Genomic DNA, 26,274 nt, shown 5'->3' with positions numbered 1-26,274 from the left:
AGTGACCATCAGTTATCCACTACTGTTTCGCGATGCATTGTGGGATACTGTGAGCCCACTATGTAGAGTATAATAACTCCCACTAGACATTCGGACTGCACTACAAAATGGCGTAGTCACTATGTAGTGCACTATATAGTGAGTAGTGATTTCGGACACAGCCAATGTCATTCCAAACAGATAGGGGAGCATATGACCTGAGTGACCGGTAACTGCTGCTAACTGTAGCTGCCGTTAGCTAGCTCAGCTATCTCAGTTATTGTTGGTAGCGGCCTAGATAGCTAACAATTCCGACTGGGCGATCGGAGTGGTAATAAAAGACGGGATGGGCTAGGGCTCGCTTGTTAGCATGCTAACTGCAGTAGATGCCTCTAAAACACAATCATCTTAAAGTTATCACATCCCGTTAATAATTTTTATTTTTTTTTAAATGGGTTAGGGTTATCCAAATTCTTGGATGTTGCACCTTTAAGTGAATTTCTTGCTTTTTAAGAAGTGTTTTTTTCAGTTGGATTAAAAAACAACAAATTAGACCTAGTTTTAGTTTTGGTTTAATGTTTTGCTTATATTGATATGGTTGCCAATTGGAGAAAGTAAAACTGCATTCATTCCATGGACAAATCTGTCATTGTGGAGAATCAGATCATTTAAATGAAGCTGTAATGATGTAATTGTGAGTTTGCAGCTAAACTGTGCTGCTGAAGAACAAACATTTACTGTGTGGATGTCCTCTGTGTGTCTGCAGCCGACAGCGCCGCAGTTCAAAGAGTAATGAGGAGGCTCAGGCTCTCGAGTGCTGCTTTGAGCTCGGTCTGAAAGGAGCTTACAGCGTTCCTTTGGTTGCTGGAGTCACCTGAAATCATCTTGTGGGTGGCTGTGTTGGACGAACCAGATCAGACTGTGTTTGGCTCGGCAGGGTCAGACAGTCCCCCCGCCGATGCAGCAAAATCAGAGAGATAAGACATAACTGGGCAGACCGCGGACAGAAACCCTCAGTACAAAATACATTGGGCCCACAGGGGAGACAAACGAGTGGAGTCTATTGTGTGTGCTGCGTCATCTCCCGACTCTGAATCATCCCCACAATGTGAGAATCATGATTCATGCTTCCCCACTCGGGTCCGGAAAGAAAAATATACAAAAGTACTGTCACCCGCATTAAAAGCAGACGCTTATTCTGAGCCTCTCCACACTCACACCTGTCTGGTCATTTTGCACCGCTTCGAGTCCTGTCACCTCACATTCTGCTGCCTTTGATAATCTGAAAAATATCATGCTGAAAAATGATGTAAAAAAAGTTCGACTCATGCGCCTCAGCCGGCCCCTGAGGCTTCATTGACTGACTCATCTGCATGACAGACACCAGTCCCCTCAAAACACACTTCTCCTCAATCAACAATGATGAACACTCACGCTTCACAAAGAGTAAAAGCTCCCTGTTAGTCATCAGGAAATAATGACAGAGGTGATTCAATACTATTATGTCTTTGTCCACAATGGCTGGCTGGCACTGTAACACCCTTGCATACAGGTGTGTGTGTGTGTGTGTGTGGTGTGTGTGTATTTATCTGTGCTTTGTGTGTGTCTGTTATAATCCACTAGTGCAGTGCCCGTAAGAAAATGAATTCCTATTATATATATATATGTATATGTTATATATATATATGTATATATATATATGTATATATATAATAGAAAAGTGGAAGGTTAAGTAGCTTTTTCATGGATGGCCAAATGAGGCTGTGTTTGAAGGTGGGACGTCAGGGATATTTAGGTTTGTTGTGAAATCCGATATTCCAGGGTATAATTGGCCGTTTTTGACTATTTTTGATTTTGCCATTATATTTCACCTAAAAAACTATTTACTTGGTGTCATTATTTTCAGCACAACCTCACATGTGTTACTGTACAGTTATTTTTTTATTTTTGACATACTGTATTAACACAATGGACCTAAAATCACAAAAAAAACATAAAATCCGAGTAGAAAAAGTTTTTTTTTTTTACTGTGAAACCACAAATATGTTTAACAACCATTTTTTATTACTTATAATGCAAATATAAATTGTTGTTTGCTAAATATGTGCATACATTTAAAAATATTACAAAGTTATATGTAACTATTTACATTTAAATGCAGGCAATGCTCAGGTCTGCCTGTGCTCCTTCCAGCTGAATGAAGAGCTGCACTACCTGCTCCACATTCAGCAGTCCCCCTCATTGTTTTGACCTCATTAAACAAAAAAACGACTCACTAGACACTTAACACACTACACCAAACACTACATAACACACTAACTATACACTCCAAACAGCTAAATGTCACAAATCTCTCAACTCTCAATATGTCGTTGAGAGTGACTGTCGTTGCCTGTCATTCATCCGCCTACCTCCCTCCCACAACTTCCTGTTCCTCAACAACCAAACTTGCTGCTTGGACACTTTTGTGACAAAAGCCCCTTTTTACCATTTCTTCCTGCACCAGACACAAAGCAAACGTGACGGCAATGTTCGCGAAAAAGCGTGGCGGACATTATGTACCCTAAGTCCGGTTTTGGACGTGCCGGTGGGGTCCGGTCCGTCGACTGGGAGGTGGGCCGTCGGAATCTGTGGATGTTCGTGTGTAGCTAGCTGCTAGTCGCTAGTCGCTAGCTACACACGAACATCCACAGATTCCGATTCCACTTTGTTGTCCGCGCATTTCCGGATTCTCCTCAGACCCGAACAGACTCAGGTCCGGACGCATTTAGTCTCATTAATCCACAACAGTCAGTTTAGATGCAAAGAACAGAATGGGACCGAACCGCCAGCAAAATCCCGGTCCAGCTCGCGCCACTGCAGGTATAAATCCGCTTGTTTCTGAAGGTGGGCTCTGCAGTGATTAGCTCTGGTGCGCACGTGACTGTGGTGGCTCCGGTGGACAATGCTCGTGGAATATGTAAAGCATTTATGAAATAATTTATTAACGGTATCATTGCAGTCCAAACAAATGCGAAGTCGCACACCCTTGAACCACGCAGCAGCCATGTTGAAACTCTCAGGTCAGTCTGATCCTGATCCGCAGAGATATTTGAGGAATACACACACACACACACACACACCCACACATGCACACACAAACACACAGACAGATATTCCTTGCTTTTATAGAGAGATGTGTGAATGGTGAAATAGAAAAGGTTATTAAAAACTACATTTAATGACTGTGTTTCTTATGGGTGGTCTGTTTTATTTGTTCAGTGTTCTGCTGAACCAATAAAATGTTCAAGAATGATACAAAATGGAAAATGTGTCTTTCAGCACGGACTTTCCAACAGAGCAGGACTCCAGACTGATTAAGTGAAATTGCACAAAGTGAACGACCCTCCACAGTGCAGGGAGAGGCAGCCCCCTCTGTGAATTGAGACGTGTGCTCTGCGCTGAAGTGGAAAGGAGGGGAGGAGAGGATCAGGGAGGAGAGGATCAGGGAGGCAGCGCAGAGGAGAGCAGGCGGCCACTGTTGTTAGAGACTCTTCAGGAGCTCACAATGGAGTCTGTCACTGCTGCACGGTGTGTGGATCTGCTGCTCGTTCTGTCCTTGCTGCCTCTGTTTATCTGTGCTAACCGGATCAGCTCCTCACCGGACCTGCACCAGTCCTCCAGGACCGCCGGTAAAGAAACACATTACAGGTCAGGTGTCCGTGAGGGACAGTAGTCCAGACATTAACTTGCTCACAAAACAAAATGTGTTTTTCAAGATAGCATGTGATGAGGAAAGTGATATTTTTAACCTGTGCTGGATCAGGAAGCTGTCCTGTGGACTCAAGTGGTCTTTATCTGCCCACATCTATCTGGAAGGGCATCAGCAGCCAAATTTCTCTGTCACTGTCTGCTGTGCTGCTCAAGTCTGTCGGCATCTTAACAAAATTCAGTTTTGATAGTTATTTGACAAACTTTTCACCCATCTCTGGGGGAGCTGACACCCTACTCTAGAAATGTGCTCAGATGTAATAAGTAACTTTGAGGTTGAGAATGTGTTTGTTGATCAAACAAATCAAGGTCTAATCTAAAATGTTGTTAATCCAAAATATGCCTTTATCTGAATAATTAAGGGCTTTTGGGGTTTATTCAGCATGACTTCCAAGACTTCCAAAGACGGTGGCTTTAACCTCTTTATATATAAGCACTATATAAACCTACAGTATATGTGTATATAAACAGAGGGCCTTTTTAATTGATAATTATTTATAGCATCTCATGCAAAAGCAAGTTTTATATAATTACAACTGTGTTTTATTGTTTTCCTTTATGTATTTATACTGGCATGTTTGAATAGGGTCGTTTCCCAGAGACTTTTTATTTAATGGGGAATTATCAACAAAGAATATAATGATGTAGGTTTAAAACACCCCATGTTTGTAAATGTGTGTTTGTACATTACCAGCTGATGAAGGCATTTTAAATCTGATTTAAGATCTCAGTTCACGACAGAAACTGTAAAAACATTGATGAGTTTTGTGTGTTAACCCAACTGGCTCTTGAGGTGAGTTGTGAGTGAAACTGTAACACACACACACACACACTTAAAATCATCCCGCCAACACATTTGAATTTGGTTGCCATAGCGACAGCAGTAAGAGGTATACTAAATGAGCGTTGCTGTTTTCTTTTTTTCTTCCAGGGCTCGGGCTGAAGGAGCACTCACAGATTGTTGCCCAGCACAATAGGCTGCGCAGCCGAGTCCAACCCACGGCAGCGAACATGCAAAAAATGGTTTGTGGCATCTATTGTCCGCCTCTAATGTGTGTGTTTGAATGGTATGAACGCTGCGGCGTCAGTGTGAGTTTAAGGCCTTTTATCCACTGAAAATCTAAAATGATATGTGGTTCAAGATCAACAATGCTGATTTTCACACCAAAGTTTTGAGTTAGTTTTTTTTAAAGTTGTATCCTTTTCTGCAGCAGTAATGTCTCTTAAGGGTTACTTTAGTCTGTGAAATTGTGAAGAAAGCTCATTACCCTGAGCCCAACGTGACATCTTCAGTTTGCTCTTTTTGTCCAACCAACTGTCCAAAACCCAAAAACTTTTCATTTACTTTCATAAATTATAAAGAAAAGCAAAAAATTCAGACATTTACGAAGCTGGAAACAGCAAATGACTGAAATGATTTGTCGATTATCAAATTAGTTGCAACAAATTTTCTTTAGACTCGTTTAATCGACTAATCGTTGCAGCTCTAGTGTTCTGAACTGTAGACTCTCTCCTTCTTCCACAAGAGGAAGATATTGGCCACATGTTACAAACTTATGCTTTTGAATTCAATCAAGCTCTCGGCTACCATGGAAAAAAACATGAATGATGGTGGTGATGGTGGCAGTAATGATCAGCCATGTGTAGATCTGGATGCGAGCCAGCAGCTCTGAGAGGCCAACAGTGAGAACAACAGCCAAGAATGTTGTTCAAGTTTCTTTATTCGCGGTGTTTTCTCAAACTTTTGCAGATACCATAGCAGCACAATCACATGCAAAGCTCGGTATTGCACAAAAAGCACTTGATGAACAAAATGTCTACATTTCCCCACAACAACATCGATCACCACGACAGGCGCTTGAGAGTTTGGTCGTTACTTTTGTCACAATTACAGCAAAAGCAGCAATAGTTAGTCCATCAAATTTGCTAGTTAATTCACCCAGAGATATTTATCATTCCACCAAACAAAGGCTGGATAAAAAAAGGCTTTTTAGTAAAGCTGTCGTCTTTTGTAGTGCTGAAAGTCTCAACAGTGTGAAACACTTGTGTTAGTGCACCATTTGTTCGGCTCTTCTGCAGCCTGAGTGATAGTGTGGACAGTTAGAACAAGGCTGAAATCAATTATGGCTGCAAACACCCCCTGAGCGCGAGGGCTTGCTGCAGCCACAGCACATGTCGCCAAACATCAACCGCTCAACACACTCCTGAATTATCATGCGCCATCTCTGTGCAAAAGAGTTCAATGTGACTTCCTGCTGCCATTATGTGGAGCTAGAGGAGGACAAATTAGTTCAGAGTATCGAGGGGAGACCACACCACGAAAACGCAATATAAAGGAAATGATGGTTGTCAGAAAAAGGTTTACTTCCTGTTGCTAATCTGTATGACTCCCAGTAGGCATGTAGGTGTTCTCAGGCCAGGACCCCTGGGAAATGTTTGAAGTTTAGAGCAGATTCAACCATGTACAGTCGAGTGACAACGACTTCCTGTTACATTTTTCACTGAATTAAAAATGATTCCTATAGGGTTTACGTGATGACACCACAAGACTTTTCTGTTGATCTTAGTGTAATATACGTGTGTACAGGATTTCTTGGAACTTGTCCTGGGGGCTCTTTAAGGGGCAGAGACGGGGTGATAAACACAGTAAAAAGGTCGTGGTGAGGTGTTGCTGAGAGTGCAGCAATTCTTAATAATAGTTTTTCACTCAGGTTTTTTTCTAATCCGACTTTCTTCAAAACACTCCAGCTAAATCCTCTCCCTATCGTCTACCATCTTTTGCCCCGCCGTACAGCTCTTATCTCTGCGACTGTCTCGCCGGCGTGTGATTATGACCGTGAGGTAACGACGGATTATGAAATTCACAATGCTCCAGATATCCTCCGGGGTCTAATATGAGATGTGTGCCAGGGCAAACTGTCACTTTGTCATAGATTACATCCTCGGAGCCACAAGCGCAGACAGAGCCCTCTTTTCTTTGACTGCTCTTCAGCCTCGCAGAACTGTTCTCAACTGATAAGGGCGGTAATGAGAAAAGGAGGATGTGGATAATCATCCTGCATTCACAACTCTGGTATTACAGGTAATTTCCCTGTGAAAACCCTCAGAGGAAGCTTTGCCGAGCTGAAGAGGCATATTAAAGAGCTTTACTGATAAACGTTAAAAGGCTCAAGGCTGTGGCTCTGTTTGTGAATATCTGAATAAGGGGCTTTTTTTTTCCATGAAGGAACCAACCAGTGAGCATTGTGGTGAGATTGTGTTGAAGTGATTATAATATAGTCCTTTAGGCTTTGCTTTCAGGCAGAGATAAAATAATAATATTTTAGGAATGAATGATGCTCCTTTCTTTGCCCCGGCAGAGGGTTTTTTTTGAAGGCTAAGAAGTTGAGGTCACGCCATCGCTTTCAGAGTTCACATATTGACTTTTGATATGTAAATCATATATCTTGTATTTCATTCATCTCTCTCAGAACTTCACAGGCTCCGACACTTTATTTCCACACAATAAAATAGCACAAAAGCCAAATACGGAGCTTTAATAATTTATCTAATTCCGCATGCGACAATATAGCAGTTGTTGATGGTGACACAAAGAAGACAAAGCAGAGTTTAAAAACACACATCTGTCTCAGCGAGACATTCGAGTCCCACAGCTGATGCGCCATGACATGCTTTAAAAATGAAACGTCTTGGATGAAATATTGCCCGGTGACCCCAAACTCCTCTGGTGGCATCAAAGTGTGACATCAGAGAGCAGAGTGAACAATGAACTCTCCGCCTTTCTACACAGCACATCAGTGTCATACCTCCCGAACTCTGTCTAACCACACAGAAACAGTTGGTGAAAAGACGTTTGACTAGACTCTGTGGATGTACCATCTCTAACACAGTGGAACATGATTTAGGAATATGAATTGTCTTAGATTACAGGGAACTGAAAGAAGACCTAAAGAGAGAGTTTAATTTATCAAGAGAACGTACCACTTTCTAATAATGCACCATTTATAATGGGTTTATAAGCAGTAAATAAACCTTTTTTTATGATAAATCCATGACATTTACAGATCATTACAGTAGTTAGACTAGTTTTCAGCCCTAGATTTCCACAGTTTGGGATAACTGGTACCTAAATTAGCAAGACAGCTAAGAATAGACAACATGTGAACATATTCTACAGTGGTCTCTAAAACGTCTAAGTAAAAGAGCTTTATATGTGTACACCACCTGATCTTGAAGCAACATTTAAATACCTTTTTTTTTTTTAATAATTAAAAAAAAAAAAAAAAATCGTGTTAAATCATGTTGATGGTACAGTGTCTCTGGTGTCTCTATGACATGTTTCTGCACTATGTAACTTCAGTGAGAGGGTGGGATCACAGCGTTACACACATGTTTACCTCAAGTTATCAACAAATCATTGCCATGATGCAATGACTTTTGTTTGTATTCAGCACCTACATTATGCCTGAAAAGTTGTTGCCTGGGATTTATATTTATGACAGTGGTGTTGCACTCAGTAACTGTGGGGGGCGCCATATCGCACAAAACACCAATTTCGGAAAAAGAGTGTCACTGGGATTGGGAACAGTAATAACAATTTTCCAAATATAATACCATGGGTTTGAAACTGACCACTCACCTTCCATCATTTCTTTTGTTTAACTGACTTGTGAGGTTTTTTTTATTACAGAGCTTGAATCTGTAATTTGAATTCGACTCCAGTTTACATTACACTCAGTGAAGTACACCGAATCACACATACAGCCAGAAACAAGGACAGCAAGACCTGAACAAATAAGTTAAAGGTAAAGAATAAAGAATTCAAAACAATGCAGCACAGTAATGTACATGTACAGCACGTGCAAAGAAAGTAGTTGTTCGTACAGTATATTGAAAACACCAACGGCCAACATCATAATAAGTTTACACCTAAGAGTCTGTATTTAAGTCAGTTGTTCTGTGTATTGTATCAGCAGTGCAGAGAAGCAGTAGAAATAGTGCAATAATAAAGAATAAATATTGGATAGATATGATGTGGATCCATTATTTATTCTGAAACCTGTAACTTGGTTTCTTTGTTGTTGCCTCTTCATACAGCAAGAGAACCTGAAGCGATGTTTGTACGACAGTTAACATGGCAGAGTGATTGTGGAAAGTTTGTATTGTTTATTTGAATGAGCCACCGCAAATCTTGGAAAATGTGCCACCAAGTGAAGTGTTTATACAAGTGTAGCACACAATGAGTGTCAGTCTGTGTTTGTTGGCCCTGACATGGACTGGCGGCTCGCCCACAGTGTCTTGGTGCCCGCTCCCTGAAAAGGACTAAGCAGGTAAAGCAAATCACGTACGCACTATTAACGATGACCTTCATGCCGAATAGTTTTTCTTTCATCCACTTTTAATCAGACTGTAAGGTACAAGATGACCTCTGCTTTCAAGTTTAAGGTGCTTTAAGCTCCGAGTACGACGGATCCCAATAACATATTGTTATCATTAAATGATGTGGTGATGAAAATGTTCTGTTGGTAATTAGTGGGCTGTGCTCGCCAGCCCACTATGGACACCTCTATAGCAGAGCTATAGGTGTCCATAGTGGGCTGTGCGGAGCACAGTCCACTATTGTTATTGCTCGTGTCTCTTCTTATTATTATTCATCCTCCTTCCGATTTTGGCAGTTTTCACGCCCCGCACCGTTGAGCGCATACAAACAAAAAATATATCAAAACGAGCGGCTCGGGCGGACTCGTCCTGCTATTATTTTTCTCAGGAAAATATGAATTTTTCGCGACGCGAGTCGCGATAAACTGCGACAAATTTCCCATAAGGAATGAATGGGACGAGGTCAAAAAACTAGCAAATCTGCGATGTTTTTCAAACATCTCCTGCTCGGGCATACGTTCACGTGGAAACACCATTCCAGCTTTAAAATGTAGGCACAAGTCCTGAGTATTTTTGTTGTATTTGAACTTTTTTCCTACGATGTGTAGTTTTTGAACTGTGACCCTTGAATGGCGGTGAGTGATTTTGGAGAAATTCAGGGTTTTCAATGAGTGTGTATGGCGGAATGTTCGTGCAGCACAGTGGAGAGGACCAACTGACAGAGTGAGCGAGATTCAAAAATTCGCTCAGAGATTTTCTCTTTCCGTGACGATCCTGGCCACAAATTAGGCTCAAAAACAGTGATACTTTCCAGAGTTGTAGCCACACTTGTCTTCTTTCTCCCAATGTGTCTACTTTATCGGTAGGATTTACGGTTTTTGAATTATCGACCGCTAACCGACAAGAGTACCTCTGAAATGCTCCATTTACTCCAATGTAAATCGGGAGAAGGATTTCCAAAACTGCACTCTTTTTTAACTCGCTGCCATTTAAACATTTCTGAAGCTAGGACCACAAAACTTAATGAGTGTGTTCTATAAGGCCTTTCTGGCTCGATCGTGAAAAAAAATTGTCGATATCATGTATGATTTTGACCAAATAGCACTAGTTTGACGTCCGAGATGTGAGGCAGAAATTGCTCTCAAATCAGCTCCCTCACAGGCCGTTGCTACGGCCCTTGCCAACGGTCACCTAGCAACCAAAAACAGCTGGGCCAAGAGAGAGAGTGACAGACAGACAGACACTAGACACACATCAGACAGACAGACAGACAGACACACAGGAGACGCACATCAGACAGACAGACAGACAGACACACAGGAGACACACATCAGACAGACAGACAGACAGACAGACACACAGGAGACGCACATCAGACAGACAGACAGACAGACACACAGGAGACACACATCAGACAGACAGAAAGACAGACAGGAGACACACATCAGACAGACAGACAGACAGACAGACACACAGGAGACACACATCAGACAGACAGACAGACAGACAGACAGACACACAGGAGACACACATCAGACAGACAGAAAGACAGACAGGAGACACACATCAGACAGACAGACGGACAGACAGACAGAGCGACATGTAGACACACACACAGAGCTGCTTAAGCGTGCTCTCACATGCACACAGACGCACACACACAGTATATTTCCCAGCATTTAAACGACATTAAACGATCATTTTTTCACTCATTCAATGTGCGGCTTGATCGGACTCTGTATGCTATAATTCAGTTCTCTAGAATATTAATCTTTCGCGTCGTAAGACGCGAACAGCTGCGAGACACTTCCCTTAAGGAATGAATGGGATGAGGTCAAAAAACTCGCAAATCTGCAATGTTTTTCAAACATCTCCTGCTCTGGCATACATTCAGCTAGAAACACCATTCCAGCTTTAAAATGTAGGCACAGGTCTTGAGTAGTTTTGTTGTATTTGAACTTTTTTCCTATGATGTGTAGTTTTTGAACTGTGATCCTTGAACGATGGTGAGTGATTTTGGAGAAATTCAGGGTTTTCAATGATTGTGTATGGGGGAATGTTCGTGCAGCAGAGTGGAGAGGGCCAACTGACTCCGTCACAGTCCGTTGCTACGGCCCCTGCCAACTGTCACCTAGCAACCGAAATCAGCTGGGCAAAGAGAGAGAGTGACAGACAGACAGACAGACAGACAGGAGACATACATCAGACAGACAGACAGACAGACAGGAGACACACATCGGACAGACAGAGAGACAGACAGACAGACAGGAGACACACATGAGACAGACAGACAGACAGAGAGACATGTACACACACACACACAGCCATGCTTAAGCGTGCACTCACATGCACACAAACGCACACACACAGTATATTTCCCAACATTTAATGATTATTTTTTTCGCTCATTCAATGTGCGGCTCGATCGTACTCGGGTTGCTATTATTCAGCTTTACGAAATATGTATTTTATGCGACGTAAGTCGCGAAAAACTGCGATAAATTTCCCATAAGGAATGAATGGGGCGAGGTCAAAACAGTCGCAAATCTGCGTATGTGTATGGCGGAATGTTCGTGCATGACCATCCTGGCCACAAATTAGGCTCAAAAACAGTGATATTTTCCAGAGTTGTAGCCACACTTGTCTTCTTTCTCCCAGTGTGTCTACTTTATCGGTAGGATTTACTGTTTTTGAATTATCGACCGCTAACCCACAAGAGTAGCTCTCAAATGCTCCATTTACTCCAATATAAATCGGGAGGAGGAATCTCAAAACTGCACCCTTTTTTAACTCGCTGCCATTTCCACATTTCTGAAACTAGGACCACAAAACTTGATGTGTGTGTTCCTTAAGGCCTTTCCCGCTTGATGGTGAGGAAACTTTGCTGATGCCATGTTTGCTTTTTCGTCACGGGGCAAAGCGCACAGCCCACTCTTGCGATTTCCCGGCGGGGAATTGTCTAGTTATTATTCTTCCTCCCACTTTTTTCTGTCGCTAACTCGCCCCGCACCGTTGGGCGCATACAGACAAAAAATACATCGAAACGTGCGGCTCGGGCGGACTCGGGTTGCTATTATTTTTCTCACCAAAATATAAATTTTTCACGACATAAGTCGCGAAAAACTGCGACAAATTTCCCATAAGGAATGAATGGGACGAGGTCAAAAAACTCGCAAATCTGCGATGTTTTTCAAACATCTCCTGCTCGGGCATACGTTCACGTGGAAACACCATTCCAGCTTTAAAATGTAGGCACAAGTCCTGAGTATTTTTGTTGTATTTGAACTTTTTTCCTACGATGTGTAGTTTTTGAACTGTGACCCTTGAATGGCGGTGAGTGATTTGGAGAAATTCAGGGTTTTCAATGAGTGTGTATGGCGGAATGTTCGTGCAGCACAGTGGAGAGGACCAACTGACAGAGTGAGCGAGATTCAAAAATTCGCTCAGTGATTTTCTCTTTCCGTGACGATCCTGGCCACAAATTAGGCTCAAAAACAGTGATACTTTCCAGAGTTGTAGCCACACTTGTCTTCTTTCTCCCAATGTGTCCACTTTATCGGTAGGATTTACGGTTTTTGAATTATCGACCGCTAACCGACAAGAGTAGCTCTGAAATGCTCCATTTACTCCAATGTAAATCGGGAGAAGGATTTCCAAAACTGCACGCTTTTTTAATTCGCTGACATTTCCACATTTCTGAAGCTAGGACCACAAAACTTAATGAGTGTGTTCTTTAAGGCCTTTCTGGCTCGATCGTGAAAAAAAATTGTTGATATCATGTAAGATTTTGACCAAATAGCACTAGTTTGACGTCCTAGATGTGAGGCAGAAATTGCTCTCAAATCAGCTCCCTCACAGGCCGTTGCTACGGCCCTTGCCAACGGTCACCTAGCAACCAAAAACAGCTGGGCCAAGAGAGAGAGTGACAGACAGACAGACACTAGACACACATCAGACAGACAGACAGACAGACAGACACACAGGAGACGCACATCAGACAGACAGAAAGACAGACAGGAGACACACATCAGACAGACAGACGGACAGACAGACAGAGGGACATGTAGACACACACACAGAGCTGCTTAAGCGTGCTCTCACATGCACACAGACGCACACACACAGTATATTTCCCAACATTTAAACTACATTAAACGATTATTTTTTCACTCATTCAATGTGCGGCTTGATCGGACTCTGTATGCTATAATTCAGTTTTCTAGAATATTAATCTTTCGCGTCGTAAGACGCGAACAGCTGCGAGACACTTCCCATAAGGAATGAATGGGGCGAGGTCAAAAAAGTCGCAAATCTGCAACGTTTTTCAAACATCTGCTGCTCTGGCATACGTTCACGTAGGAACACCATTCCAGCTTTAAAATGTAGGCACAGGTCTTGAGTAGTTGTGTTGTGTTTGAACTTTTTCCCTATGATGTGTAGTTTTTGAACTGTGATCCTTGAACGATGGTGAGTGATTTTGGAGAAATTCAGGGTTTTCAATGATTGTGTATGGCGGAATGTTCGTGCAGCATCGTGGAGAGGGCCAACTGACAGAGTGAGAGAGACTCAAAAATTTGCTCCGAAATTTTCTCTTTCCGTGACGATCCTGACCACAAATTGGGCTCAAAAACAGTGATATTTCCCAAAGTTGTAGCCACACTTGTCTTCTTTCTCCCAATGTGTCTACTTTATCGGTAGGATTTACGGTTTTTAAATTATCGACCGCTAACCGACAAGAGTAGCTCTGAAATGCTCCATTTACTCCAATGTAAATCGGGAGAAGGATTTCCAAAACTGAACGCTTTTTTAACTCGCTGCCATTTCCACATTTCTGAAGCTAGGACCACAAAACTTAATGAGTGTGTTCTTTAAGGCCTTTCTGGCTTGATCGTGAAAAAAAATTGTTGATATCATGTAAGATTTTGACCAAATAGCACTAGTTTGACGTCCTAGATGTGAGGCAGAAATTGCTCTCAAATCAGCTCCCTCACAGGTCGTTGCTACGGCCCTTGCCAACGGTCACCTAGCAACCAAACACAGCTGGGCCAAGAGAGAGAGTGACAGACAGACAGACACTAGACACACATCAGACAGACAGACAGACAGACAGACACACAGGAGACACACATCAGAAAGACAGAAAGACAGACAGGAGACACACATCAGACAGACAGACGGACAGACAGACAGAGCGACATGTAGACACACACACAGAGCTGCTTAAGCGTGCTCTCACATGCACACAGACGCACACACACAGTATATTTCCCAGCATTTAAACGACATTAAACGATCATTTTTTCACTCATTCAATGTGCGGCTTGATCGGACTCTGTATGCTATAATTCAGTTCTCTAGAATATTAATCTTTCGCGTCGTAAGACGCGAACAGCTGCGAGACACTTCCCATAAGGAATGAATGGGATGAGGTCAAAAAACTCGCAAGTCTGCAATGTTTTTCAAACATCTCCTGCTCTGGCATACATTCAGCTAGAAACACCATTCCAGCTTTAAAATGTAGGCACAGGTCTTGAGTATTTTTATTGTATTTGAACTTTTTTCCTATGATGTGTAGTTTTTGAACTGTGATCCTTGAACGATGGTGAGTGATTTTGGAGAAATTCTGGGTTTTCAATGATTGTGTATGGGGGAATGTTCGTGCAGCAGAGTGGAGAGGGCCAACTGACTCCCTCACAGTCCGTTGCTACGGCCCCTGCCAACTGTCACCTAGCAACCGAAATCAGCTGGGCAAAGAGAGAGAGTGACAGACATACAGACAGGAGACATGCATCAGACAGACAGACAGTCAGACAGACAGGAGACACACATCGGACAGACAGACAGACAGACAGACAGGAGACACACATGAGACAGACAGACAGACAGAGAGACATGTACACACACACACACACACAGCCATGCTTAAGCTTGCGCTCACATACATGCAAACGCACACACACAGTATATTTCCCAACATTTAAACTACATTAATGATTATTTTTTCGCTCATTCAATGTGCAGCTCATTCGGACTCGGGTTGCTAATATTCAGCTTTACGAAATATTAATTTTTCGCGACATAAGTCGCGAAAAACTGCGATAAATGTCCCATAAGGAATGAATGGGGCGAGGTCAAAAAAGTCGCAAATCTGCAACGTTTTTCAAACATCTCCTGCTCTGGCATACGTTCACGTAGAAACACCATTTCAGCTTTAAAATGTAGGCACAAGTCCTAAGTATTTAAGTTGTATTTGAGCTTTTTTGCTATGATGTGTAGTTTTTGAACTGTGATCCTTGAATGACAGTGAGTGATTTTGGAAAAATTCAGGGTTTTCAATGATTGTGTATGGCGGAATGTTCGTGCAGCAGAGTGGAGAGGGCCAACTGACAGAGTGAGATAGACTAAAAAATTTGCTCAGAAATTTTCTCTTTCCGTGAGGATCCTGGCCACAAATTAGGCTCAAAAACAGTGATATTTTCCAGAGTTGTAGCCACACTTGTCTTCTTTCTCCCAGTGTGTCTACTTTATCGGTAGGATTTACTGTTTTTGAATTATCGACCGCTAACCAACAAGAGTAGCTCTGAAATGCTCCATTTACTCCAATGTAAATCGGGAGGAGGAATCTCAAATCTGCACCCTTTTTTTAACTCGCTGCCATTTCCACATTTCTGAAGCTAGGACCACAAAACTTGATGTGTGTGTTCCTTAAGGCCTTTCCCGCTTGATGGTGAGGAAACTTTGCTGATGCCATGTTTGCTTTTTCGTCACGGGGCAAAGCGCACAGCCCACTCTCGCGATTTCCCGGCGGGGAATTGTCTAGTTATTATTATTATTCATGATTCCGTACTTTTTTCAGCACTTTTCAACTCCTTCAAACTTTGACCGTTTCAAACCATTCAAATACCAAAATGTTCAGCTTTTTTAGGACATTACTGCTATTACTTTTGGCTTTTCTAACTATTATACTTTTGGAAATATTCAGCTTTTAATGCAAAATTTTCCCCATTCATGCTTATGGAGATTTTTTCAAATTTCATTCTGCTATAACTTCAGCATACCTTCAGCTATTCAAACCATTCAAATATTCAAATGTTCAGCTTTTTCAGCTCTTTCAACCGTCTTCTTTTCAACTTTTCAACTTTTCAACTTTTTCAGCTATTCAGCTTTTTCAAAAAAAAATTTAACATTACAGCAAATGGGAAAATCTTCAAATCCTCTTCAAAACTCATCGCCTTTCAACCTCTTCTTCTTCCTCATACGTTGAGCGAGAGAAACCATTCAAACTTCAAATGAATCACAAAACCTTGAACTATTGACCTTGTATTCAGTTTTTAAAAGTATTGTACGGTTTTGAAATGGTCGCAGTTTTAGTTTTAAGGATTTTAAGCCCGTCTTCTGAGTTTATAATGGGTGTGTATTGCGTGAGCTAGAGTGCGTGACATCATCAACTGCCGCACCCCAGAGTGAGGAGCAGCTCCGAAAACTGGATTTTTTTTGCTTCAGCTTGATTTGGATCCCACATCTTGTACTTGACATAGACAATATAGGCATATAAATGTAGGAAATCTTGTTGGGTTTCAGCTGATGTTCTCATTTCAGCTGTAGGACTTACGGTTTTGGATTTAGAAGCCCGAGAGCGACAAGCACTCCTGAATGTTCCCCATAAGCCACAATGTTAATTTTGAGCCGAAATTTCTGGAGGATCGCAGACGGTACATGTTTTGTCTCTCGCTCCTGTGCCCTCATTATGCACTCTACAGAAATAAAAATAACATGGGTGCGTTCAGCAATGTCTCCTGTTACTCAACATGTAACATGTTTTGCCGATAACTATAACGGTTTTCTCAAGAATCGCAGGAGTTTGGGAGGCATTCTCCCATTCAATCCTTATGGGGACATTTTCGTCTGTGTTTCTGCTCCTGCTGCAGCATGTCTGCAGCCATTTTAACCTCTTTCTGCCTTTAACTTCTCACCTGTCAGCCCTTTTTTTACCTTTTTAACCTCTTTATGCCCTGTTACTCTACAACTTTTTGGCCTTTTCAGTCTTTTTTTCACCTTTTTAAGGTCATTCCGCCCTCTTACGCCACAGCCTTTCATATGTTTTCACCTTTTAACCTCTTCCAGGCCTCTTACTATACTGCTTGTCATCCTTTATTCACCTTTTTAACCTCTTCCAGCCCTCTTAATCTACAGATTTTCATATTCTTTTCACGTTTTTAACCTCTTCCAGCCCTCTTACTCTACAGCTTTTCATACTTTATTACCATTTTAACCTCTTTCAGCCCTCTGACTATACAGCTTTTCATATGTTTTCACCTGTTTAACCTCTTCCAGCCCTCTGACTATAAAGCTTTTCATATGTTTTCACCTTTTTACCCTCTTCCAGCCCTCTTACTCTACAGCTTTTCATATTTTATTACCATTTTAAACCTCTTTCAGCCCTCTGACTATACAGCTTTTCATATGTTTTCACCTTTTTAACCTCTTCCTGCCCTCTGACTATAAAGCTTTTCATATGTTTTCACCTTTTTAACCTCTTCCAGCCCTCTATCTCCACAGCTTTTCATCCTTTTTCACCTTTTTCGGTCCTCGTCAGCCTTTAACTTTTCACCTTTTTAGCCTTCTTTCATCATTTTAACATCTTCCTGCCCCCTACTCTACAGCTTTTCATATTTTTTCACCTTTTTAACATTCTCCAGCCCTCTTGCCCAACAGCTTTTCATCGCTTTCATTCCTTTTACACCTCTTTAAGCTCTTTCGCCCTTTGACTTTTTTGCATTTTCAACCTTTTTTCACCTTTTTAACCTCTTCGAGCCCTCTTACTCTACAGATTTTCATCCTTTTTTCACCTTTTTAACCTCCTCCAGCCCTCTTAATCTACAGATTTTCATATTCTTTTCACGTTTTTAACCTCTTCCAACCCTCTTACTCGAAATCTTTTTACCTTTCATCCTTTTCTCACCTATTTGAGCTCTTTCACCCTTAAACTTTTTTACCTTTTCATCCTTTTCTCACCTTTTTGACCTCTTCCAGCCCTCTTAATCTACAGATTTTCATATTCTTTTCACCTTTTTAACCTCTTCCAACCCTCTTACTCTACATCTTTTTACCTTTTCATCCTTTTCTCACCTATTTTGGCTCTTTCACCCTCAAACTTTTTTAACTATTCATCCTTCTTTCACCTTTTTAACCTCTTCCAGCCCTCTTACTCTACAGCTTTTCATATGTTATGACCATTTTATCCTCTTCCAGCACTCTTACTCTACAACTGTTCATATTTTTTCACCTTTTAAACCTCTTTCTGCCCTCTTACTCTGCAACTATTTGGCCTTTTCAGTCTTTTTTCACCTTTTTAAGCTCTTTCCGCCAGGGGCGTTGATAGGCCTGCAGCTTTACAGGGGCAGAGCCCCCCATCCCCTCACACACACACACACACACACACACACACACACACACACACACACACAAACAAATCCTCATCATATTAGTGCCAAACAGACAAATGCACTATGAATCTGAATAGTCTTGCGTCTGACCAGTGTCCTCCTCAACAGATATATCTGTTTCTATGGAATCTGTTACCTCAGTGTGATGAAGTGATGGTCCCTCATGTCTTTTCCCTCTCTCTTGTCTGTCTCTCTCCTCCACTTCCTCACTCTGACTTGACTGTCCACCTGCATCTTCTCCTGCTTTCACCTGTCACAGGAGCTGTCAACTACTCCATTCTGTGATCATAAACTGTCTGTGATGAAAAATAGAGTCAATGTGAAATTTCATCTGGAATTTTACAGGGGGGCACAACGCATGTTTACCGGGGCATGTGTCCCGGTAAAAAGTGTCTGGCAACGCCCCTGCTTTCCGCCCTCTTACTCTACAGCTTTTTAGCCTTTTCAGAAATTCATTTTTCTATATCTTCAGCTCCTTCAAACATTCAACTTCATGTTCAGCAATTAAAATGTCCAACTTTTTCCACTCTTTTAGCCCCCTTAAGCTTTTCTGCCCTTTAAGCTTTTGAAAATATTCATCTTTCTGCCTTTCCAATTCCTTTAAACATTCCGCTTCCATGTTCAGCAATGAAAATGTTAAACTTTATGAACTCTTTTAGCCCTCCTAAGCTTTTCTACCTTTTCAGCTTTTTAAAATATTAATCTTTCTTTTGAGATAGAGACACCATTCCAACTTTGTAATATATAAATATTTTGGTGATAACTGTTACAGTTTTTTCAAAAATCGCAGGGGTTTGGGAGGCATTTTCCCATTCATTCTAATGGGGACATTTTAATCTTTGGCTCTGCTCCTGCTCCACCATGTGTGCAGCCATTTGAAGCTTTTTCTGCCTTTAACTTTTCTCCTTTTCAACCTTTTTTCACCCCTTCAAGCTCTTTCATCCCTCTTTCTCTACAGCTTTTTAGCCTTCTGAGCCTTTATTCACCTGTTTAAGCTCTTTCAGCCCTCTTACTCTACAGCTTTTTAGCCTTTTAGATATTCATCTTTCTGCCTTTTCAACTCTTCCCACATTCATATCCCGTCTAAAAACATACCTCTTTTCCCAAGCCTATGACCTCCCCTACCCATAACCACCTTCATCCCTGCCCTCTCCACTTGACCTGCCCCCCACACTCTCCTTCTACTCTCCTCACCCATCAGCCCCCCACCGCTCTTCAATCCATCCCTGCCACCTTTAGACTGCTGCTGTACCTGTTTTGTCTGTTTGTCTATAACAGTGTCATCTATTCCACACTCCACCATTACCTCTGTTGTCCGTTGTACTGTCTCCCGCTTGTCCCCCCTGACTGTCTTTGCCCTTTTTGTGTTTTTTTGATTAATTTAATTTACATCTTTCTGCCTTTCAGTTCCTTAAAACATTCAGCTTGATGTTCAGCTATCAAAATGTTCACCATTTTAAGCTCTTTCAGCCTGCTTTTTAACTTTTTAAAATATTTTTTTATTATATTCAGCTAGAGAAACTATTCAGATATCAAACCGTTCACCTTTTTAAGCTCTCTCAGCCCTCCTACTTTCTAGCTTTTAAGCCTTTTCAGCTTATTCAATATTCCGCTTTCAGGCCTTTTCAACCCTTTCAAATATTCAGATTTATGTTCAGTTCTAGAAATGTTCAACTTTTAAAGCCTATTCAGCCAATTACTTTTCAGCCTTTCTTCCTCTTCAGCTTTTTCAGATATTCTTCTTTCTGCATTTTCAGCTATTTCATACATTCAGCTTTATATTCAGCTAGATTAATTGTTCAGCTATCAAAATGTTCACCTTTGTTAGCCCACTCAACCCATTACTTCTAAGCCTTTCTGCCTTTTCAGCTTTTGAAAATTCAGCTTTTTCTGCAAATTCCCAGCCATTCAGCTTATAGTTTTATGCATTTTCGGCAGTACGTTCAGCAGATTTCGCTTCAGCCTTCAGCATTCACACTGTATTTTCGCAGGAAATGCAATTTTTCTAGTTAGTTGTCATGTTAGGCTATTAAGCCTATTATATTTTATTTTACAAAAAAGCGGTGGGCTTTTTTTTTTTTTATTAAAATGTTTTTATTTTGTTTTATTTGTTTTAAGAATCCGTTTTTATCTGTTCTAAATATGTGACTGCTTATGCTTAATGACAGCTGAGGTCTGTTTAATAATGATTTTCAGACTCAGATTTTGCGGTGCTGCACCGCAAATCCACAGACTCAGATTTGCGTACACTAGCTCAGACCTGACGTGAGATCTGATCGCAGCTTCCGCTCACGTCCAAATTGATAAATGCCGAAGCTTGCATGGAAATGGTCGTACGCATGTTTTTCTGCCGTACGTTCGTTTGATAAGTGAGGGCCCGTGTGTTTATTTATCTGTTTGTTTTTTATTCCTAATGTAGCCTACTCGATTTTACATTGAACATAGATCAATCAAATCAATAATAACCGATAATCAGTTAGTAAGAAAATTACTATTAATTAAAGAAATTGCTCAAAATTTGCATCCCTCATTCCTTTCAAGTTTAACTGGTTTTCTTTTCTCTTTCAGACACTTGGAGAATGGCTCCCCAGAACCATCCATGGAGGAGATGATGCCCCGCCCCCCCGAGCCCAGTAAGTCCTAAAGCCAGAAGAGACATTATTTTCATTCCTATTAGCATGAGATCATTGACATCTCAATATAATGTAGTGGGTGTTGCAATGAACCGTGTGAAATTATCAATATAAACTGAACACATCTGGACATCTTATTTTATCCTTCATTGAGTCTTAAGATGTTATAGTGCTGGGTCTTAAAATACCAAAGAGGCTACAGGTAATTTAATTTGTTTCCTCTAAAGATCAACTTGTTTTCCACAATTTCTTGTTGTAGAAATTGATGATTTTGAACTTTGCTTGTGTTCCTCAGGTGGACAGTCAGAGTCAGTCAGAGGCTTGGTCTCAGGGGTGGCACATACCTCACAACGCCCCTTCAACACCAACAAGACACCATCCAATTATGACATTCTTCTGCCCCCTCAAGGTAGCCCACTCAAAACCAGACAAAACTCACATTCTCACCTCGCCCAGCCACAGTTTCTTGTCTGTCTCATCTTCTCCACTGTCATATAACACATGTCTGAGCCTGTCTTTCCTGTGCGCACACCTGTTTAGTCAGGTTGACTATGTCATTTTCGCTCTTGTCATCTTAAAATCTTGTCAAACTTGTTCCTGACCTAATCCATTGAATCTCAAGTGAGATGTGAAAAGGTGCTTATTTTCTTTATTCACTTATTACTTTCAGTTGCTTTCAAGTTCAGTGTGATACATTACAGATTATCAGCTGATTATAAGATGTATTCATGACCCCTCAAATCACATGAACTTAACTCTCTGTATATTAAAACTATAAATGTGAGTATAACAGGAAAATGTGCTTTTTACATTTACACAGGTACAGTACTTATATAAAGTTTTGAGGTATTTATGCATAACTTCAGTATTTCCATTTTCTGCTACTTTATACTTCCACTGAAATATACTTTGTAGGTAAATGTTGTTCTATTAACTCCTTTACATTTATTTGATAATTTAGTTACTAGTTACCTTGTAGATTGCATTATACATCACAGCCACTGAAGCACATTTTCAAACTAGTTTATCTGCAATTGATAACCACTGAATAATGATTGTTCAGACTGATAATTGGTTGATCCCTAGTGTACAGTATGTATGCTCTGATAAATGTATGTATAATTTACTCTTACTTGTATTTTGATACTTATATTATAATATCAGACTTTTCTTGTATGTGATTGTCACTTTTAGCAAATTTATATTTCAGCACACTATCTTTTCTTTTATCCAAGTATGTGTTTTGGTTGGTTTTTGGTTAGAGTACTCAATGCAGAAAAATGTCCTGTGTGACTGTTACAGTATTATACACTGCCTGGCCAAAAAAAAGTTGCCACCAAATGGGAGAGTCGGACCACTGCGCAAAGCCTTGTCCAGCACATCCCAAAGATTCTCAATGGGGTTAAGGTCTGGACTCTGTGGTGGCCAATCCACGTGTGTGTTATTCCTCGAAGACAATTGTTTCCCACTATCCTTCAAATTTTTATTAATGCGTTGGATAGTTCTTAACCCAATTTTAGTAGTTTCTGCAGTCTCCTTAGATGTTTTCTCTGCTTGATGGATGCCAATGATTTGACACTTCTCAAACAGACTTCTCCATGACCACGGGATGTGTCTTTCAATGCGGAAATGAGAAGCTGCTGCCAGCAGAAAGATAATCGCCCATGCAATAATTATCCAATAGGAGGCTCTTACCTGTTTGCTTAGCTAAATCCAGGTGGCAACTTTTTTTTTTGGTTAGGGAGTGTATATGCCATCATTATTACTTATGTATTAATGTAAAAGCAGGTTGTCAGTCACGTATGTAACAGAAATACTCAGCCCCAGTTATAGTGGTCGCCTTCTCCGGTCATCTGATCAGGGCCTTTAATCTGTTCTGTGTTCACAATTCACATCCAGAGGTGACCTTGCTTTTCTGTGGCCGCACCAAAACTTTGCACTTTTTGCAGCCTTTACACCTTTAAAAGTTAAACATAGATGTAGTGCATTTATCTTAATTGATTAAGCTCAGAAGTATCACACTGCACATCAATTACAGCATTACTGTGTTGAATGAATATCTTTGTTTCATTGCGGTCTAGACACAGTGTTTGACATGCTGAACAGTGCTGCTCCTCTGCCTCCAGTCAGACGACACACAGAAAATGTTAAAGGCTTCGGAGGCTGCTTGGAGTGTGACCATTTACCCACCAGTCAAGGTAGAGCTACATCTCCATCTCAGCAAATGACTACTTGAGAAAGTGCACACATGTGGCCTCTACAACAAAAAGATGAACAGGTCTTGAAGAGAATATAGTTTTCTTTAGAACATTAGGATGTAGTGCAACTTTTCACAGATTTTACATCCATTTGTGAAAACCAGAAAACACTTTTATTATTCTGTATCAATCAATTCTCAGACGTAAATAACATCATTAAAATGGCAGCTTGCTATCAAAAACAGTTCTTAGGGTAGAAGATCTGAATGAAAAATGGTTGACATCCATAAACCTCACAGGCAATATTATTGTTTGTTCTTGTGAAGCATGAAGTTCAGACATATTTGCTTAATATCCCTGGTGTAGTTCATTGATAATAATTCACATGTGGATGTGAGTTGGAGTATAATTAGTTGCATGCTATGTGTATGTGTTTGTGTGTATGTGTGTGTGTTAACATTTCCATAGCCACACCTAAATCATATTCTCCACATAAGGGAGCGTGCTCAATTGCTATAATCAGTATAAATTTCTTATTATTATTTTCAGCTAAAATGAAATGTAAAAATGGCCATTCCTACTAAAATCAGGGCTCATCTCCCAATTTCAACATCTGTCAAAAGTAATTCAACATGTTTTTTTGGTAACACTTATTATTTACCTATAGCACGGTATAAAGTTAAAAGCACTCATGAATGATCGTGATCGTGATAATTTACAACAATAAGAATAACTTATTACACTTGCATCTATAATGCATTATAAACGTACATAAAATTGATTAATCTGATCTTGCAACAAAGTTATGTAAAATCATAGTAATCCAATCCATCTGTACCTCTCAAATAATTAACGTTTTTGAGTTTTGTTTTTTTCTTGCATTGAGTTAATCATATTTTTTGCACTTCATTAAAAGCAAACAATTAATACTTCTAGTGGCTTGAAACTAGCTTATAATGTATTTCATCTGCCTGTAACTCAGGGATTTCATTACTTTTATTAAAATACTTGATCTTTATTTATAGTAACTTAAAAATAATTATAATTCACCATGATCCTTGCAATAATAGTGAGTGACCAGCGATTAAGAAGTATTGATACTTGACCTTTATATGTTGTTATAAAAATGCTTTTAAAATGTGTTGTCATTATTGTTATAAAACATTCAGAATTGTCATGATTTTTTATTACTTTAGGCACACTGTAACACCTTTAAAGTATACATTGTTTACATTGAAATCATATTAAGTAAATCATCATGAATATTCATGAGTGCTAATAACTATGATTATGCAGTGCTATAGGCTAATTATAATGCAATAGGAATGTGCATAATGCATTAAAATGAATTGCAGACATGGGATTCATAAAAAGTGTTGTTCATGTTGTTCAGTCTATTAATGAAAGTGGGGAAACAATTATTAATCTGCTCTGTGATTTGGATCTGCTTGAAAAGTTGAACCCTTCAACTTGTATTGAGTTGCAACACTCATCAAGTTTCATGAAAATTGGGCCAGTAGTTTTTCAGTAATCCTACTGACAAACAAACAAACAAACCAAAACCATAACCCCTTTGGGAGAGGTAAATATAGTTCTGGTATACACATGGCTGCATAGTCTGTGTGTTTCAGACCATGGTCTTTTCACATATTGGACAGGACATATAACCGGTAAAGATCATAACGTCGTTCTCTAGGAATTAAATTCTGGATCAAGTATGTGTCTTTGAAATTATGCAGGGTCCCTTTTTTTAATCAAACAAAATGTTAGAGAAGGTACTCTAACAGAAAATGCTTCTCTTTAGAGATGTTCATGAATGCTCCAGTCGGCATAGGAGTGTCTCTTAAACACAAATAATTTACATAGGAAGTCCTGAGCAGATGAAGCTTTGATTTCCACATGAGCTTAATTTTATTTGGGATCATTAGTATATATCGTAGTAATATTCCCCAAAAAATACCTACTTTCATTAAAGCAGGGAAACCAAGCATTCCACTGAGGAGCAGGACAACCGATTCATATTCTGTGTGCAATGAATACCTCAGTATTTGCTCTCTAACTACTAAAGGCAGTGATTATCTAATTTAATGTATTTAAAAAAAATCAAAGCTTTGTTGTTTTCTTTTCAAACCTGTACATGACTACTAGTAACATTCTTAAGTACAATTTTCCACTTTCTCTCCCCCTCTCTCTCTACAAGTGTCCATGGACTGTTTGCAGGCACCTGCTAGGCCACCCAAACCACTGCCCAGAAAGATCCCTCCAGACAGTCAGCCAGGTGAACCCAACAGCCCGGAGCCAGAGAACGTGGACGCCAAGATTGCAAAGTTGATGGGGGAGGGTTACTCTTTTGAAGATGTGAAGCGGGCGCTAATGATCGCCCAGTACAAAGTGGATGTGGCCCGAAATATTCTGCGAGAGTTTGCCTTAGTGGCCCCAAGACTGAACCTCTAGTCCCAGAGACAGGGAAAAAGGAGAACAACAACAATGAAGCTGTGCCTCTAAATAAACAGACTAAAAAGGGCCTCTTCAGTCTGCTTGACCTAAGACTGATGGAACCACAGAAACATTTAAAATAAGAAAATTTTGAAAAAAAAACTTTTTTTGCAGAACAGAGATGACAATGCACAACAGGGGGACTGAAACCAAATCATAACACAGACAATACAAATAAATTAAGAGAAAACAGAGTCTGTGAATGATTTGTACATGTGAACACAAAGAAGCAGGTTGGTTCGTTGTTAACAGTGAGCTTTGCCGGTGCTGGCCTCTGGTTTCAAATGCTCCTGTTTGTCTCTGGACTTGGACAGTACGTCTGTTTTTAAAGCCCTGATCATGCTACTGCTACTGTAACTCTCACATCCTGCCACCCTCCAGACTGATCTGAAG

The 26,274-nt window shown here is 40.5% G+C and overlaps 1 protein-coding gene across 8 annotated transcripts in view; it reads left to right on the top strand.

The window, feature by feature from the left end:
• The window catches only part of cblb (Cbl proto-oncogene B, E3 ubiquitin protein ligase), a 146,986-nt gene extending 120,915 nt beyond the window's left edge, over positions 1-26,071 (top strand). For 4 of the 8 annotated variants that reach the window (XM_030438503.1, XM_030438507.1, XM_030438506.1 and 1 more), the window contains 4 exons: positions 21,123-21,187; positions 21,483-21,596; positions 23,269-23,385; positions 25,586-26,071. In XM_030438503.1, coding sequence (XP_030294363.1) covers positions 21,123-21,187; positions 21,483-21,596; positions 23,269-23,385; positions 25,586-25,839 — 550 coding nt within the window. In that variant the 3' untranslated portion in view covers positions 25,840-26,071. Of the gene's footprint in view, positions 1-21,122; positions 21,188-21,482; positions 21,597-23,268; positions 23,386-25,585 lie in introns of those variants that run through there. The other 4 variants (XR_003986471.1, XR_003986472.1, XR_003986473.1 and 1 more) reach the window with 4 other exon arrangements.
• The last annotated feature ends 203 nt before the right edge of the window (positions 26,072-26,274 follow it).

This window comes from Sparus aurata, chromosome 13 (genome assembly GCF_900880675.1).
Source record: "Sparus aurata chromosome 13, fSpaAur1.1, whole genome shotgun sequence".
NCBI lineage: Eukaryota > Metazoa > Chordata > Actinopteri > Spariformes > Sparidae > Sparus > Sparus aurata.
This window is presented reverse-complemented; position numbering and strand designations above follow the sequence as displayed.